The sequence below is a fragment of the Martes martes genome, assembly GCF_963455335.1.
Source record: "Martes martes genome assembly, chromosome: 16".
NCBI classification, from domain to species: domain Eukaryota; kingdom Metazoa; phylum Chordata; class Mammalia; order Carnivora; family Mustelidae; genus Martes; species Martes martes.
In genome coordinates, this window is record NC_137904.1 from 19,249,916 (window position 1) to 19,269,358 (window position 19,443).

Genomic DNA, 19,443 nt, shown 5'->3' on the forward strand with positions numbered 1-19,443 from the left:
TGGTTGAGGTGAAGGCCGAACTCCTGCCCATGAGCAGGTGCAGGAAGAGATGAGACTAGAAAGGTTGAGAGGAGGGGGGCAATGACCACTGTTGGGGGTCCTGCCACCCATCACTGGAGCAGGAAGGAGGGCCATGGTCAGGAAGGAAGCCTGTCACAAGCCAGGCACCGTACTGAACCGTACCTTCAGAACTTTCTGTGATGCCCCCAACAATCCTGTGACTTAGGTGGTCTTATCTGTTTTGCAGCTAAGGAACATGAGGCCACAAGGTTAACCAGCTTGCCCGGAGCCACATACCCCCGAGTGACAGAGCTGGCGTCAAGCTGCTACTTGCAAATGCCATCATGTCCTCCTCTCCACTACCCTATACAAGCAGGACACTTGGACTCTGCTCCCAGCTCTGCCCCCAACCACGCTGAGCTGCAGGTTCCCTACCTGTCAGAGCGAGACAAGCAAGAGCCCTGTCCTGCCTTCTCACACCAGGTGCCGTGACAGGCCACAAGGGTGAGACAATGCCATGAACAGACTGGCCTCTGGATTATGAAAGTGGGAAAGGGGCCCAGCCCCTCAAGTACCCAACACCAGAAGCAGGCTTTCACCTCACATGCCCCACGCTCCCAACGCCCTCCCGATCCAGGTTACCTGCTGGGCATCTCCCTCGGTAAATGGCAGCTTTGTGGAGACATGAAACATGATCTCTCTGTCCCGGAATATCGTGTACACGGATTCCACCCCCGTCTGTCCATGGGTCACATCCAGGCCTCCGCGGAAACTGTCAGCAAAACAGGGCAAGAGCAGGAAAGGAGTAAGTGTGAGGAAAAGTAGGCTACGTGGTGCCTTCCCTGAGGATACGGGGGCCAGAGAAGGAACAAGAAGACACACGAGAGTGGGGGCACAGACAGAATGATGGGCCCGGCGCAGGGGGGTCCGGGCTCCTAAGTACACGAGCCCCAGAGGTCTACCCATAAGCCTCTTGTTTAAGAGACAGAGGCAGAACATCCATCCGGCCAACAGGAAGGGAGGTCACCCATCTTCAATCCCAAACGCCATCCCGGGTGCCAGTGGCCCCCACAGCTGGGCATAAGCCTTTCTTCTCTGCAAGGCCATGTCCAAGTCCTCAGCCCAGAACCAGGGCAACCAGCTCTCCTGTGGGAGCATCCAGAGGCAGCGTGAAGAGGTGACAGACTCTGGATTTCTGCCCAGCCAGTCCCTCACGCGGAGACCCAGCCACAGCAGCACCCACCCCAGCGGCATCCAAGGAACCCCTCTCTGGTATCTCCTCAAAGGCAGGAAAGAAAAGTACTAAGACCCTGGGCGGGCTTCCGGGAGCCACCCCTTCTTCCTTTCTAGACATGGGCTCCTGGCCGTGGATCACAGTCTTCAGCAAGGGGAGGGGATGCAGGTTCCTTTAAGAAAATGAAATAAACACACCCTGGATGTCAGTCCCCGAAAACGTTGTAAGACAAACCAGAAAATGTGCTCCGCCCAGCATGGCGGGAAGCTCAGCAGGCTGGGGGTCGGATGCTCTGGGTCCTGCCGATAAGCCAGCACGTGACCTCGGGCACATCACTTCACCTGTCCTCATCTGCCTCAGTTTCTTCCTCTACACGATAAAGGGCTAGAAGTCCATGATCTCTGGGGTTCCTCCTGGTTTTAACAGCCTTTACTTCATCTATTCTAAGGCACACCTTTTTTCATACTTGAACATCTCTGAAACCAGGATGCATCCTACAATGATGGCTCCTCAGAGTCGATGGAAGGGGGCACAGGAAGAGCAAGAATGTAAAGACTCCCCGTGCTGACTCCACGTGGGGTCCCAGCCCTGCTACTTCACATGCAGGATCTACTTGAATCCCTCAACAACCTGGCGGCATCAGCACTATCTTTACCTCCCAGCTACAGATGAGGAAACTGAGGCTCTCAGGGGTTAAGGCACTTGTTCAAAGACACAGAGCCAGTAAGTGGTGGAGGTGGGACTTTTACCCATGTGTGACTGACGCCAGGTGGCAGTGATGACCTTGGAGGGGGAAAGAAGAAGTGGAGAAGAGAAGGGAGCGGAGGAAGAAAGTAATAACAGAACACCACTACACACCAGGCCCAGAGCTGGGCACTTTCGCACCCAATAGGAGATCCTGTCAATCTGGCTAATGAAGCAGGGGATCCCTGGGGCTCATTGGCGTGTCAGCCACAAAGCACAGAACAGGCTGGCCAGGCCGGAAGTTCCGGTCAAATGTTGCCTTTGTCAAGGGAAATCAAGGGCCAGAGTTTTCCAAGCATAGTCCCAATATTCTTTCTTTCCACTTAGAGAACCAGAGGCTACTGTACAAATTTCTGCCAGGGAGATTACTATATTTCCACCAATTCTTAATTACCCATTCTTTTTGTGTATTCTCTGAAATGGGCCCCTTTCCCCCACAGGGCCCTCTTTCCTGAAGGCCTGGCCAGTGAGTGACAGAGAACGTGGATTCATTTCACTCTTGGTCGGAGCAGTTTCATCACACATTGGAAGGCCAGTGTCATTGCCATTCAGAGAATGTGCCATTCTGGGTTATCCCCTACATCACCCGTTTTCTTAGGGATGCAGGGGAATATTGGTCACTTGCTAAAAAACAATCCCATGTTACCTGTGTGTGTTTTCACCTCTCACATACCCCTGAGACTCAACTGTTGCCCCTCTCCCTTACTCCAGGCTTTCATCACTAGGGCCAGAGCCATCCCTTGGCAGAAACTCACCCTTTGAAATCCTGCAATGTGATCGTGTCCCCCAAAAGGTCCAAGAACTCCTTGAAAGCTGGGCTCTCCTCATTGTTTCCAAACAGCTCTTCCTCCAGGGTCTGAAAGAGAAACAGAATCAGGGTAAGAATCAGAAAGAAAAGCCTTCTTGATGCCAAGGGAAGGAATGTGGCTGCCCAGCTACCTGGTCCTTTTCTTCCTTCCTCCCCAGCCCCAACAAGTTTGCCAACCACTGGCTCTGCTTGACTGGAGGAAGGACAAATAGAATTCACTCAGCAGAGCCGGAACTTTGGGGCTGGTTAGTGAGGACTTGCTAGCACAACACAGGCTGCTGGCCAGCACAAAAGGCAGAGCTGAAGCAAAGAGTTCTTAGACTTGATACCAAAAACCATTCCATTAATGAAAAATTAATAGTTGGACTTCTGACAAAGGACTAGTAGCTAGAATATATACAGAACTCAAAACTCAGTAGTAATCAAAATCATAATCTCTCTCCCTGGGTGTCTATAATCAAGAAGAAAGACAAAAACTGACAGTGAGGGGGTACCTGGGTGGCTCAGTCAGCTGAGCAGCAGACCCCTGATTTCAGCTGGGATCAGGAGCTCAGGGGCCTGGGATCAAGCCGCATGTCAGGCTCCAAGCTCAGTGGGGAGTCTGCTTGAGGAGTTTTCTCCTCTCCCTCTACCCGCCCCCTGCTTGCTCTCTCTCTCCATCTCTCTCTAAAAAAAAAAAAAAAATACATCCTGATGGTGAGGATACGGAAAAGTCAGAAGCCTCATACACTGCTGGTGGGAATGTAAAATGGTGCTGTCTCTTTGGAAAACAGTCTGGCAGTTCTTCAAAAGGCTAAGCATAGAGTTACCATATGGCCCAGCAATTCTACTCCTAAGAATATATCCAAGAAAAAGGAAAACATAAGTCCACACAAAAACTTGCACATGAATGTTAAAAGCAGCATTATTCATAACAGCTCAAAAGTGGAAACAACCAGAATGTCCATCAACTGACAAACAGATAAACGAAATGTGGTATGTCCATACAATACATAATTCTGCCGTCAAAGGAATGCAGGACTGACTCATGCTACAATACGGATGACCCTTGAAAACATGTTAAGCAAAAGAAACTAGAAAAAAGACCACATACTATGATTCCATTTACACAATGTGTCCAGAACAGCCAAATCCATAGAGACAGAAAGTAGATTTGTGATGACAGGAGCTGGCAAGAATGGATATGGATTGACCACTAATGGGTATAGGGTTTCTTTGGGGGTTGATGAAAATTTTCCGGAGTTAGACAGTGGTGATGGTTTTATAACTCTGTGAATATACTCCAAGCCACTAAATCGTACACATTTGAATCATATTAAATGTGAGTTACACCTCAATAAAGCTGTTATAAAAAGTTTTGAACAGTAAAAAAAAAAAAAAAAAAAATCCAATTAGAAAATGGTCAAAAGAGGGGCACCTGGCTGGCTGGGTCGGGACAGCATATGACTCCTGATGTCAGGATTGTGAGTTCAACCCCAATGTTGGGTATAGAAATTACTTAAAAATAACATCTTTTAAAAAATGGAAATGAAATGGTTAAAAGACATGAATAGTTATTTCACCCGAAGAAATATATACAGAGGGCAGATAAGCACATGAAAAGATCTTCAACACCATTAGCCACCATTAGGGAAATACAAATTAAAACCATAATGAGACATCACTACACATCTATCAGAATGGCTAAAATTAAAAAATAGTAACAACACCAAATGCTGGTGAGGATGTAGAGGAAATGGATTACGCATACATTGCTGGTAGGAATGCAAAATGGAACAACCACTCTAGAAAACAGTTCAGCAGCTTCTTACAAAACTGAACATGTAATTACCATAAACCCAGCATATGCTCCTCAGCATTTACCCCAGAGAAATGAAAATTTATGTTCACCCAAAAACCTATATACAAATGTTCACAGCAGCTTTATTCATAATCCCCCCAAATTGGAAACCACCCAGATATCCCTCCATGGGTGACTAGTTAAGCAGACCACAGTATAGTCACACCACAGAATACTATGCAGCCATGAAAAAGCAATGAACCCTACAGATACACAGAAGAATTTGGATGAATCTCCCTGAGTGGGAAAAAGAACGAATATCCAAAGGTTATATAGTGTATGATCCCATCTATGTAACAATTTTCAAATAACAAAGTGTTAGAAAGTGGAGAATACATTAGTGGTTGCCAGGGCTCAGGGACTGGAGGTAGGAAGGGATGATGGAGGCAAGAAGGAGGTGGGCATGCTTATGAAAGGGCCACATAAGGGATCCTTGTGTTGGTGGACTTCTGTATCTTGACTGTGAAGCCTACACTGTAATAAAATTATATACAATGAAATACACACACACACACACACACACACATCCCTACAGTCACATGAAAACCTGGAGAAGTCTGAATAAGATCTCAGGATTGTATCAGTGTCAATATCCTGGCTGTAATTTCACCCTACAGTTTTATAAGACATTACTTTTGGGGAAAACTGGGTAAAGGGCACACAAGAGCTTTCTGTATTATTTCTTATAACTGCATGCCAATCTACAAACATCCAGAAGTTAAAAGTTTAATAATTTTAAAAAAGTAGAAAGCAAAGCTGAAAATGATAGTAAGCTCTGCCCTTGTGACAGGCTCCAAACAGGGCATGGCCCTGCCTGATCAGCAGGCTCTGCCCACCGCAGCAGGATCGGCAAAGAGCGATGACTCTGCAAACATCCACAGACGGCAGTTCACAGCTGCAGATGACCTGGGAAACTCCAGCATGAGCAATCCCTTCAAGGAGAAAGTCTCTAATAGGTGACTCTTTAACATCTCCTTAATACCTGCTTCATCACAAAAAAGAGCAGATCCCAGGTTCTACACCTTCAACGGGCAGCAGAATCTAGCTAGATTTCAATAACTTCACTCTTTCTCATGGTATTTCCTTTTTAGAATGACCTTCATTTCATGCAAGGGATATTGATTTTCTAATTAGAGTGGTGATACAAAATTTCCTTTAAACCATGCATGTAAGGTGGAAAAAAAGGCTTTTTAAAGAAAATGTGAGGTAGTTAATAGTACAGGTGCGATAAAAAGTGTAAGGGAGGCAAACAGGAGAATATATGATCTTGGATGTCATTTGTGAATGTCTGAAGTTTGGGAAACATGGCCCTCTAGCAGGGGTCAGCAAACTGTGGCCCATGGGCCACATCCAGTCTGCTGCTTTATAAATAAAGCTTTATTGGAACACAGGACAATCCATTTGGTTCTGTCTACGGCTGCTTTTGCACTACAAAGGCAGGGTTGGGTAGTTAGTTCCACAGTACGGCTCATGAAATCTGAAATATTAACTATCCGGCCGTTCACAGAAAGTGTGCTGATTCCTGCTGTATAGAGAGCATGCCACAAAGGCATCACACACAACTCTGACCCAGTGTGCTATTTACCCTAGGTCGTAAGGCCAGAGTGTGCAAGAACAGCTGCTTCCAGGTAACACACATCTTCTCCGGAGAAAGCAATCCAGCTTATTCAGCGGGGCGTGCAGCTCTCGCTAGGACTGACACCCAGCCTGGTGCTAGCAGTGTATTTTTACACTGGTCATGAGTCTGACCATGCGCTCAGGGAGGGGGTCTTAGTCAACACTGTGCCTGACAAACAGGAGAATTAGAGGGGACTTATTTGTATCCTAAGAACAGCATAGAGCTTTCATGCAACAAATGTTCATATAACCTGCCCCATGGGCATAGGTCTGCAAAACAATAACTTTTTTAAAAGTTTTTTAAAAAAGACTTTTTTCTCCCTGTGTACCTCCACTGGGGCTCAGCAGCATCTGGTAAATAAACAACACCCAGACTCCTCCCAGAGGTGGATGGTTAATGTTTGGTAATTATAATTTTGCTGCAACACTGGGTTGTAATCACCTTATGAAATCTGCTATGGCAAATTTCACAAGCAAAAACTTTAATTAGGGGGGTTATATTAGCAGAGCTGTACAAAATAAATATGCAATATATAAAAATAATTAGAGCAGCTACCTGAATAATCTCCCTTCAATTACAAGATTCATCCGTGTTGGCCTCTCAGCTCCTAAACTCTTCACTTAATTAGACTGTTTTTAAGCAAACACACTTCTCTTGTGGTCTAGTATCTTCAGACAAGAAAGTCCGCTATCAGCTAGCCAAGAAACACACCATCACGGGGAAAAAAAAAACAAAAACCCACAGATAATGTTGAAGAATCTATCAACTGACCTACCATAAGAGCACCAAAACTTTTATCCATTGATTCACACAGAAAAAAGTTATTGAGTGTTATTTCCATAAAACCACCACACTAGGCTCTTGGATAATACCAGGATGAACCTGGTATAGAACCTTCTAGGTGAGGAAGCATGGGTGTGTTCAGCAGCCCACTTCTCAGGGTGTTAATGCATGTCCATGATAGGCAAGACGGGAAGTTTGTGGTCAAATAAGTATGGGAAACACTGTGTTCAAAAAAGCTCTGTGAGCTCTTTACCCTGGGGTTCTTAGAGCCTTTAAAATGTTCCCACACAATCGCCCCCACCCCGAGGAATTTGTTCACAGAGTACCCACCAGGCCAGCGTCTCATGGAACACACTTCGAGAAACATTATCCTGACCACCTAACCTCAAAGCAGCATTGAAGTGCTACGACAGACAGAGGAGGGGGAGCAGTAGTGTACCGGGAAATTTTTTTTAAGAACCAGCTTTCCAAAGAGGGAAAGCAGAAGCGCTAGTTTGCAAATTTCCATGGTGTAAATACTTCTGCCATGGCTGATTTCAAGCCACCAGCATGACATCGCGGAATGTAGAGCTGGGAAGAGATGCACGCAATGCTCCAGCAATCTAAGGAAATCCAGGGAGAAAGAGCTAATTCCCAGCTGGGAAAAGGGCAGGCAAGGAGAAATCAGCTTGTGCTAATCCATTCCCTCTACCCAGTCCGATTATTCTTAGGACAACAGCCCATAGTTCAATATAAGCTGAGGTAGCCAAGAATTAGAAGTTCCTTTATGAAAAATGACACTGCTGTTTAAAGGATGTGCAGGCCTTCTTGTGAGGAGGAGCCCACCTTGAAGATCCTGTCACCTCCAGCCTAATTCATCCTGTAACATGACTGTTGTGCTCAGCATGTGGAAGAAGCTAGTGTAGAGCTTCTGTGCTTGAGGGGAGACGAAGAGGGAGTCCACAGAGAGAAACCACAGGGTATAGTGACCGGTATGGATTCGTGATGCTTACCTGCCTGGCTTTTTGATAAATAACCCCAAATTTGAACGTGTTGTTGACATCGTGCTCATCATAGGACACAATCATTTGGGAGGCCTAGAAAAATGTAGAGAAAAAGAAATCAGACTGTTCATTAACTGAGGGACGAGGGAGTAAGCAAAAGGAAGGAAAAGCACTCATTCTGCTGGAGAATGTGTCCCCGTGGTATGAGACATCCACACATGTGCACGGAGGCACAGGGGGAAGCCAGAGGTCTCAGCTGGTTCCCAGACTGGGGCTCTCCCACGGCGGCCACACCTCTGGATCTCCACACCATTCCCAACCAGATGGGCCAGCCAAGGCCTGGGAGTCCAGCGGGACTCAAGGAACGGACTTACCCCAGTGTTTTATCTGTGATGTAAAAAGTGAAGGGCCCCAAAACTGGTCAGCGAGGATGATGCTGGCCCTAATTACCTCGGATCAGCATACGATTTTAAGCAAGGCACTGTTCATGCCCAGACTTCAATCCCCCTTTATCCATTAAGTGAGAGGTCTCTAAGGAGGAACACACAATATGCAAAGGGAGGGTGGGGTGGGAAAGAACCCTGACTACTGGTTCGGTTTAGTTTTCTCTTGTGCCTCGGTGTTGCTGTCCAGGGCTCAGAAACACCAAACTCTGTATCTTAAATCTGCTGCTTTTACCTGCATAGCTTTGAGTGAGCCATTTTACTTCTCTGGACCTCAGTTTTCTCATCCATTAAATGGAGATGTGTGGTTATGAAGATTCAGTAAGACCAGGCACATAAGGTGCTGAGCACAGAGCAGCTATCGCCATCATCATCCTCATCATCTGTGTAACCCTCCAGAAAGGCCGGAGCTGAACCAGCTTGTTGGGAAGGAGGAGACTTGGGCTTTATTGGGATAGTCTCTGCAGTAAAAAGGAGGGATCTGACCACATATTACACAGGAGGGACAAACAAGGCATGACCGGTGGTTCGGCATATGCAACCCAAGGGAGGCTCTGAGCCGCCCAAGGAAATGGGCGCTTCTCAGCTCCGCCGGGAACGGCACCGCTGCCCAGGCCCAAACGGAGACCCTGCACCCACATGGAACGGTCAAAGTTGCAGACCAGCTGCCCTGCCAGGGAAGAGGCATCCAGCCATGGAGAAGGCCCCACAGAACATTCTAGACTCTATGAATTACACACACACACACACAAACACACACACACCTCCCTCAGCCAGATTAACACCCAAGCTGGACTAAGTGGTCCTTCAAATACAGAAAACAAGAAAATACAGCTGCTTTTCCATTATTACCAGAGCCAGAGGCTTTCCAAGTCATAGGGAGAACTGTGCAAATGAGCACCGTCCCCAGCTTCTCTCGGCAGACAGGATTTGATGACAAAAACTGCCAAACTTGTAGTTAAATAAGGCCTTCATGATGGGTTTTAATGTTTAGTTAAAACTCACTAATTCAGCTTTAATTATAAAGGGAAGGGCAGACTGAATGAAAGAAAACGCTCCGGGGGGGGCAGCTTATTACTGGGGAGAGCCTCCAGACGCGCAGAGGGTGTCTGAGAGAGGGGGCTCTGGCACATTCCTGCGCAGGCGAGGACCCTGCCGTTAGCGTAGCCACAGCACAGGGATGAATGGTGTCAAGCACAACCATGAACATCCAAGCCATGTGTTCCAGGGGGGGCTGGATTCCTCGGCCAGGACAGAGCCTCTCTTCCCCACCCAAACATTCCAGCTAGCCATCCCTTACTACCAGCAGCGGGGTGCAGGGAGTGGACTGAGCCAGCCCCAGCAAGCCTCCGTGGCCACTGTGTGGGTGCGCAGGGCGAGCTTCTAAGCATCGCTCACTTCCCCTTCCCACCCTCCAGACCCTGCCAGCTCATGAAGGAGTCTGCACGCCAGCTCTCTTCCCGTGACCAGTTTAAAGCAATTCACTGTCTGTGAGTGATTTAGGTCCTGTCGTGCCATAATTGTTCTTGAGTGGGCTTGTTGGTTTAGTTTTGTTATTATTGTTCCTCTGCCCACCCACACTCCCACAACTGGGGTCAAATTCAGGCCAGTCCAAAGGAAAGTGATAACAGAACCAGCTTGTTTATTAACTAGGGCTGTGCAGGGGCTGTAAGGCCTCAGAGCTGCAGTAACTCTGGCAACGGGAAGCCACAATCTAGCCTTTTCTCTTAGCGGGGTTCTGCCCCCTTGCTCCTCCATGATGGCAGACTAGATCTGCACTAACCCTCCAGCTATAGGTGGAATCACTCCCTACATCAGAAGGGCCTTCAGGAAGTATGACGAGAATAAGGGGGAGAGGTCACAACACTGCAACCCCTCTACCGCCCCCACAACAGATGGGTACCAATTCAGGTGGATCTCTCCCCAGGCATGGCCAAGGACAGGTTTCCAGTGGACCAGTTTGCAAAGGGGTGAGCAGGGAGAGGGAGAGACATGGAGGTTTATTGGAGACCCCACAAAACCCCACCAAGATGCACAGAACATCCCATAGAGCCACTGGTACGCAAATCCGTGCCAAGCTACAGAGCCCTGGGCGAGGGGAGGAGGTGAAGGTCCTCACCTTGGGGTACAGGACAGGGTTGAATTTCAGCCCCACAGCATCATCACAGAAAGCCTAAGCAGGAAGAGAGAAACACACAGCTCAGGGGCCATTTCCACTGAAAACACTGGGGCTGCAGGGTCAGAAGGTCCGGGGCTGAATCCTGGCTCTGCTGCTCACTAACTAGTGGCTAGGAAAGCCAACTCACCTTCCTGGGGTTTCCCGATAAACTGAGGTCACACAGAAGGCATTCAGCACAGTTCTGCTTGGCATTCCTGCTCCCAACATGTGGGTCCCACCCAACTAACCATCCTTCTCACCCCACTTTGCTGACTCAGTTCTCAAGCTCCCAATATCTCAGAGCAGAGACATGGGTCCCTCCACCAGCTGATGGACAGCTCCTTACTCAACGGTGGGGGGGGGGGTGGAATTCTCTGTCTGGACCAACAGCCTAGCCATCCTCCAGCCTATCTCTCCTGTGTTGTGAAGACTATCTGGCCACCCCACCTCCTCCTCAAGTCCTACAGTACTCTCCATAGCCAGCCCTTTCTTTCCATGTCTCTGGTCCCCTGAACCAGCTGTGAACTTGGGGGTGGAGGCCATGAGCAGCCTCAGCTGTGAGGATGAGATGGGGAGGTTATAGGCAAGATGAGGACATCTGCCAATAGCCCTCCCTCACCCCATCCATGGCATCAAGGGCCAAAGAGCACAGTGGCCTTCCCCTCTCCAAGGGCAGAGCCCTCTCTGGACAAAGCTGCACCCCCACCCCAGCCCTGGGCTTAAGAGAGGAAGCCCACTTCTCACAGGGGTTGGTTGTTACCTTTGCAATCTGAGGGACACTGGGCAACTTGTTCAATCCAGCCAAGGGGATCCTTTCATGCACTGTCTTCACTTTGGACCTGCACATGTGAATGAAGGTGAGAAAAGGGGTCTATGAGAAAGGGAGTCTGTCAGGAAAAGCACTGAGGTCACACCAGACCACAAGGCACACTAGCTTTGACCCTGGGTCAGATCTGCCGCATTTCTCCCAACCCGTGAGCTGGGCGCCACACTCAAGTTGTGGGAAAAGGGAATCTTGTACTTATCCCGGAGGAGGGTATACTGTTATATCTCTGTAACCGAGATGTGGGATGTGTGGAGAGTCACCTTCAAGTTCACCATGATCTGGGGGTTGCTGTGGGGATGTTTTGTGTTCTCCCAAAGAACTGGGCACAACTTCTGGATAGACGTGTGTTCTCACATGCAATTAAGCCTTTATGAAAAGAAAAATCTAATACTTGAAAATCTAGATTTAGTCAAAATATAAAGAGGATGAAAGTTGCTTTATAAAGGGATTCACCGTAAGACTCTAAATTTAGCCTGTTCCCCTGATTCCTTTAGCACATTATGAAAGTGTTGAATTTTACTGAATGCTTTTCTGCATCTGCTGAGATTGTCACATGGTTTCTAATCTGTTAACCTGGTAGATTACACTTCTGTTGAGCCATCTTTTCATTCCATGGGTAAAACTCGCTTGCTTATGTTGTATTATTTTTTCATATCCTGCTGACTTTAATTTGTTAATATTTCCTTGAGAGTTTCATATCAATAGCAACACTGGCTTTTTTGTTTTATTTTCCTTGTACTTCGCTTGTCAGGTTTTGATATCAAGGTGTTATTCCAGCCTCATAAAATTGCTGAGGAGATTCTGAACCTTTGAATTCATTTGTATACACCACAGGGACGTACTGTTCCTTAAAGGTTTGCTAAAACTCATCCTTGAAATCTCTGGGCTTCCTGGGGGCTTTGGGGGGGGATGGTGGGGATGGCTTTGGCTATCGACTCAGTTTATTTAACGGTGAATATTTAGGTTTTCTACTCCTTATTGAGTCAATTTCAGTCATTTTGTTTTTCTATATAATTATCCAACAGTGCATTGACATAGTATGGGTTTTGGTATTCTCTTAGGACTTAACCTGTACTTATAATCACACTCCTCCCTTCAGTGTCTTAACATGATCTGTTTGTATCTTTTCTCTGTTTTCCATAATCAGACCTTGATGGGGGTGTACCTATTTTATTAATCTTTCCAAAGAGACAATTTTTGGCTTTGCCGTCTCCATTCCTTTTTATTGTTGCTTTCCACTTCACTAGCCTTGTTCTTTTTGTCTTTTTTATTTCCTTCCTTTGTATTTCCTTTGGGGTTTTTCTTCCTGCTATTCTTTTTCTAACTTCTTGACCCGCATGCTTACACAGTTAATCTTTCTTCTTTCTTACAAATGCATTTTAAACTATGCATCTTTCTCTCTAACTACCACTTGAACTGCATCTCACAAATTGCTGGGTGGTATTTTCACTGTCATTCAGTTCTAAATATTTTGTCAGTTCTTTCCTGATTTCCTCTTTAGTCCGTAAGTTATTTAAAGGGTCGCCTTCCTTTTTTTTTTTTTAGCTTTCTAAATGTTCTCTTCCTTCAGTAATTGTTGATTTCTCACTTAATTTTCCCAAGTTCAGAGACCATAATCTGTATGTTAATTATTTTAGATCAGTTAATGTACTACACAGACATTTTTCATGTTCCATGTGGGCTTAAAAACAATGTATTGTTTTGTTTTGTTTCGTTTTGTTGAGTTCAGGAATGTATGTTACAAGACCAGATTTGTTAACTGTATTGTTCAAATCTTCTACGTATTTGCAATTATCTGCTTGTTCCATCGGTGTCTGAAAGATGTTACTAAACTCTCCTACTATAAATGAGGATTTGTCTATTACATTCCTATCTGTTTCCGCCTGTCTGAATTCAAGACCATATTACTAAGTACAGCTCCATGACTGTTAGATCTTCGAGGTGGACTGTTCTCTATCATCATGGGGGCCGAGCCTTCTGTGGGTCCAGTAAAGGGACCCATGTCTAACATTTTTCTCCACCCAGGTAAGGAACAGATTCAGAAACAAAAAAATTAAGAGTAAGGTGATTAGAAGTCAAAGTAACTCCTTCGTTCCTGATAAAAGCCACCCACTTTAGTGTACAGATGAAATGGGTCTTCTAACTAAACCCCAGGATTGTCCTTCAGGTCCCAGGTGCTGCCAGGCAAGAGGCAAGCCTCCTCTGGAGGGGGTTCTCAGGTGGGGCCTCCAGCACAGAGGAGTGGAGGGCATACCCTGTGGGCAGCCAATTCCAAGAGGAAAAACAGAAAGGGCTACACATGTCAAGTTCTTGCTCCCTAACCCACCAATCAGAGAAGGCAGAGAGAGTCAGGGGTGTTACACAGAAGTATTCCTTCCATACGGGAGGAAATATCAACAGTGGGGACAAGTATTTCCAAGCTACAAAGTAATGTACTCCCTTTACCCTTACTAATGCTTTGTCCCTGAAATTCTATTTTGTCTGATATTAATGTTGCTATACCACCTGGAAGCATTGGTTAGGATTTTCCCAGCGTATATTTTTCCATTTCTTTTATTTTAAATCTTTCAACATTATTTTTCTTTAGGTATGTATCTTATAAGAAGAATATAGCTACAAATCCTATGATCCAGTAGTCACATTACTGGGGTATTTACCCCCCAAAAATACAAAAACACTAATTCAAAGGGATGCACCCCTATATTTATTGCACAAGTGTCCACTGATAGATGAATGTATAAAGAATCTGTGCAATGGGATATTACTCAGCCATGAAAAGGATGAAATCTTGCCATTTGCAATGACATGGTTGGAGCTAGAGAGTATAATGCTAAGTGAAATAAGCCAAAGAGAGGCAAATAACATATGATCTCACTCATATGTAGAATTTAAGAAACAAAACAAATGAGCAAAGGGAAAGAGAGAGAGACAAACCAAGAAACAGACACTTAACTCCAGAGAACAAACTGATGGTGAACAGAGGGGGTGTGGGGGGAAGAATGGGGGGAAATAGGTGATGGGGATTAAGGAGTACACTTGTCGTGATGAGCACCGACTAATGGAAGGAATTGTTGAATAACTACATTATACACTTGAAACTAACATTACACAGTATATTCACAATACTGGAATTAAAACAAACTTAATTTTAAAAAAGAATGGCAAAGGTGGGGGAAGAATATAGCTGTAAATTTAGTTCAGTTTTAGCCTGCTAGTCTGGTATATTCATATGATAAATTAATCTATTTAAATTTATTGTGAATACTAATGAATTTGGAATTATATCTATTATTTTATGTTTTCTATTACTCTGTGCTTTCTTTCCTTTTTAAAACTCCTCCTTTCCTGCCCTCAGTTTAATTAAAAAAAAAAAAATTCCCCTTATCCCTCTGCTAGTTTCAGCTACAGATTATATGTCTATAACTTCCAAGACACATTTTTATACATTTTTCTAACAAACTCTAACCTTACTTGCTGTGTCTCTTCTGAGGAGGGAAGAGGAAATAGTGACTCAGTGAACTCTTCCCTCCCTGTGGTCCTTTCTACTTCTGTCCTTCCAATCGTCCTTCCCACCTCCTAGTGAACTCTTCCCTCCCTATCATCCTTCCAACCTCCAGCAACCCTCGGTTTGTTTCCTATGATTAAAAGTCTCATGGGGGGCGCCTGGGCAGCTCAGTCATTAAGCGTCTGCCTTTGGCTCAGGTCATGATCCCAGGGTCCTGGGATCGAGCCCCACATCGGGCTCCCTGCTTGGCAGGAAGTCTGCTTCTCCCTCTCCCACTCCCTCTGTTTGTGTTCCCTCTCTCGCTGTGTCTGTTTCTGTCAAATAAATAAATAAAATCTTTTTTTTTTAAGTCTCTTATGGCTTGTCTCCCTCTCTGATTTTGTCTTGTTTTATTTTTTTTCCTCTCTTCCCCTATGATCCTGTTTGTTTTTGTTTCTTAAATTCCACATATGAGATCATATGATAATTGTCTTATTTTGATGACATTTCGCTTAGCTCTAGTTCCATCCATGCCGTTGCAAGTCAAGCCTCTTTTTAAACACACAAAAATTAATTCTTCTTCCCTCCTCAGTAATTAAATTTATCAACATAGTTGACCTATTTCTTGCCACTTTATTTTTTTTAAGATTTCTTTATTTTGAGAGAGAGAAAGAGTATGCGCACACATGAGCGATAGGAGCAGAGGGAGAAAGAATCCTAAGCAGAGGAGTCTTCCTCGCTGATCACAGAGCCTGACATGGGACTCAAGTCCATGACTCTGACCTGAGCCCTGAGCCAAAACCAAGAGTCATACACTTAGCCAACTGTGCCACCCAGGCACCCTTGCCACTTTTTAACAACATCTTTTCATCTGGTTTCTCTTTTCTTCTGGCTGAAGTAAATCCTTTAGTAATTCTTTCAGGGAGAGCCTATGAGTGGTGCACTCCCTTCATTCTCTTGTCTGAAAACAGTTTGACTTTGTGTTTGCAGATAGCTTCTCTAGGTATAGAATTTTAGGTTAAAGGATTCTTTCTGTTCTTTCCTTTCTTTCTTTCCTCCAACATTTTAAAGACACTGTCCTATTGTCCCATGGCTGATAAGAAGTCTACTCTCAGCCAGGTTGTCATCACTTCATAGAGGAGTGTCTTTATCCTTTGGAAGCTTTAAAAGTGTTCTCTTTCCCTTAGACGTTCTAATGCTTCACTTCACTGTGTCCAGTAGTATTGCTTTGTTTTAAAATCATGCTCAGCACCACAGTGTGGTGCTTTCTTCCATTCTGAAATATTCCCAGCCACTATTTCTTTTTTTTTTTAAGATTTTATTTATTTGATAGAGAAAGAGAGAGAGATCACAAGTAAGCAGAGAGGCAGGCGGAGAAAGAGGGGGAAGCAGACTCCCTGCTGAGCAGAGAGCCCGATGCGGGGCTCGATCCCAGGACCCTGAGATCATGACCTAAGCCGAAGGCAGAGGCTTAACCCACTGAGCTATCCAGGCGCCCCACCAGCCATTATTTCTTTAGATATCTCTTCCCTACTGATTTTCTCCTCTTCCCTCTGAGACTCTAAGACAAAAGCTATCAGTCTATTATCCACACATCTTTTCTTTTTCACGTATTTCATCACTCTATCTGCGCTGTACTCTGACTGAATTCTTTGAGACTATGTTCCAATGCACGGATTCATGCCTTGATTCCAAACCGATTATATGAGACTAGATTTTATCCCATGTATTGAGATTTTCAACTTCAAGTGTTTTATTTCCCATAATTCCAACTGTTTTCATTTTGTACCCATGTGTATCCATTCTTGATTCATCCATTCATTCAATGTATCATAATTTATTATCCCTCTTACAGATGCTATTATCTTCTTCAGATATTAAATATATTTAAGTCATTTGAAAGTATACCATTATTTGCATTTCATTAGCAGTAAAACCAGTTCATTTGTTGATATTTTCAGCTTTTTTTTTTTAAGATTGTTTATTTATTCATTTTAGAGAGAGAGCGCATGTGAGAGCACCAGCAGAGGGAGAGAGAAGCCCAGGATCCTGGGATCACAACCTGAACTAAAGGCAGACACAACCAACTGAGCTACCTGAATACCCCTCAGCTGTCTTTCTTAATGTCAATTTTCCCTGGGTGTTTTGGAGCTTTCCATCCATTTTTCTCTATCCACAGTGCAAGGCACTCTGGTCCACTTCCCATCAGAACTGGTTGCAAACACCTTATGCAACCTGGTGGCCTGTCTAATCACATGATAACAGCTGACCCTTCACAGCAGCCTGTCACTTCCTGCTTCCTGCTTCTGACCTTGCCTTCCCTCTAAGACATTCTCCTTACTCTAGCCAGTGATCATTCTACAGCGCAAATCATATCATGATATTCCCCTTTCAGGAGCTCTCCTCTGACTCATAAAAGAAAATCTAAGTTCCTAGACATGGTCCAGATATGATTTTGTTTTTCCTTGCCTCTCCAACATGACCTCTCAACCTTACTTACACTCACACAGACACACACACAGACACACACTCCACATTCAAGCTCTTATAAACTTCTTTCTGTTCTCCCATATCATCTATCTTTGGATCACCGTCACTAGACTAAAATAATCCATGTCCATAAGAAGACGATAAGTGAGAATGAGAACAGGAGTAAGAATACCTAATCCATATTGAATGTTTTCTGCAGCCAAATAACAAGAGATGAGCTAATTCCTTACATTAGTTCCATCCCAGGACAAAGTCTGGCATGTATTAAGCCCTGATTGATCAAGACTTTATCTTCTATGAATAGATAATAGCCCTTTTTGTTATGCTGATTGCTTTTTTTGCCTCAAATTCTACTTGTTCATATTAATACCGCCAACTGTGCTACCTTTTTATATTTGCTATAATTTTTTCTCAACACTTTTCTTTGTTGAGTTACTTTCTTTAGTAAACTGAGTTACTTTCGTCAATAAAATACAGATACATTGACTGATTGATTAGTGGGGTCGGGGGAGGATGGAGGGATGACTCAAACTGAGAATCTTTGCTATTTAATAGTGGAATTTCACTCATTTATATTTATTATACATCACATGTACTCAGACTTCCATTTTATTTATTTATGGTTCTTTATTTCCTATCTTTTTTTATACATTAATGTTTTCTTTATCTCCCTTTATTTTGGAAGGTTTTCATTCTACCAGTGATTTTATATCCATGGAATACTACATTTTCATCAAAATATGTTCAGCTTTTAGTTCTCTTTCACTGATTTTGTCTGAAACTAGGTGAGTCATTTTGATGTGCAGAGTTAAATCTTCAATCAGCTTAAGAACATCAATTATCCACATGTTTAATTCCTACTCACTGTCCTCCCTATTCATTACAATTTTGCTCATCATTTTAGAGTTGTGTTTTCCTCTGAATTATATGAAAGCCTCTCAAACTTGCTCTCAATATTACTAACTGGGTTTTCCACAAACTAGACTCTGCTCTTTAGTGCTTCTAAAACCATTTAAAATTCTTTTGACCACTTTCAGTTTTCTTATATTCTTTCCTTAATTTAACCAGCAATTTTTCATCTCATTCTGCTGTCCTATTTTATCTTTTGTCTTTTCTTTCATACAGTTTTTTTTTTTTTCTGGAAGTTTGCTGAAAATACAAAGTTAATAGACATCTAAATTTTACTTGGCTTTCTGTAGTAAATCCTTCCTAAAATTTGGTCATTTCCCTACCTTCTAAATGCTAGGTTATGCTTTTTTCGATGCAGAATCTTTTCTTTCAGCAACCCGTGAGGGTTTTTTTCCCTACTTCTTCTTTATATCCAAGCTTGAAAAAGAAGAAATCTTTGTTGATGATTGAAAGTTATTCATTTCCAGTAGTGGATAAACTCCTCATGGCTACTCTCATAGCACACACAGAGGCTGTCAGAAAATTCTTCTCAGATTTTAAGCTGGAAAACTGGTTCTCTTAAAACACCAGTTAAATAATCTAGAAGCCTGCAGGGAACGAGGAAGATGCCGGGACAAGAGTCGCTGCCAGCGAGGGAGTTTCGCCTCTGTATAATTTCTTCTTTGTGTCTGGTAAAGCTTCTAAAGCTGTGGGGCCAATTTTCTTATGTCTGGTTTTCAATCTGGCCTGGCCATCACCCCAAGTACATGATATGATTGTCCAACTTCTAGCTGGTGTATGGCTTCTCCCTGCCACCCTACTCACTGGTTTTCTATTTCGGAAAGCTACACTTGAGCTTGCCCTTGGGCTCCCCAGGAGATCGATTTTAAATGCTGTTGACCCAAAACAAAAAAGTGGTTCCATGTGGAAAGACTCCTGACTCCCCCAGAATCTCAATTTCATATATTCCCATGCTACACTGCTGTCTAAGGAAGGTGAGCTGGATTTTAACTCTCAATGTTGTCCACATTATAGTCCTAACTGCCCTGTAAATTATTTCTTAAAATATTCAAAGTGTGTATTGTGTTCCTGACATCTTTCTCTATTTCAGTTCTGAAGCAGCATTTCAGATAGGATATAATAT

At 44.2% G+C, this 19,443-nt stretch overlaps 1 protein-coding gene across 1 annotated transcript in view; it reads right to left on the minus strand.

The window, feature by feature from the left end:
• Positions 1-19,443, minus strand: part of RAP1GAP2 (RAP1 GTPase activating protein 2) — a gene marked incomplete at both ends in the record, with an annotated part of 215,472 nt that overhangs the window by 26,605 nt on the left and 169,424 nt on the right. Inside the window, 5 exon segments of the mRNA XM_080827395.1 lie at positions 643-772; positions 2,734-2,834; positions 8,020-8,103; positions 10,573-10,626; positions 11,372-11,450. Of these exon segments, the coding sequence (XP_080683521.1) occupies positions 643-772; positions 2,734-2,834; positions 8,020-8,103; positions 10,573-10,626; positions 11,372-11,450 (448 nt within the window).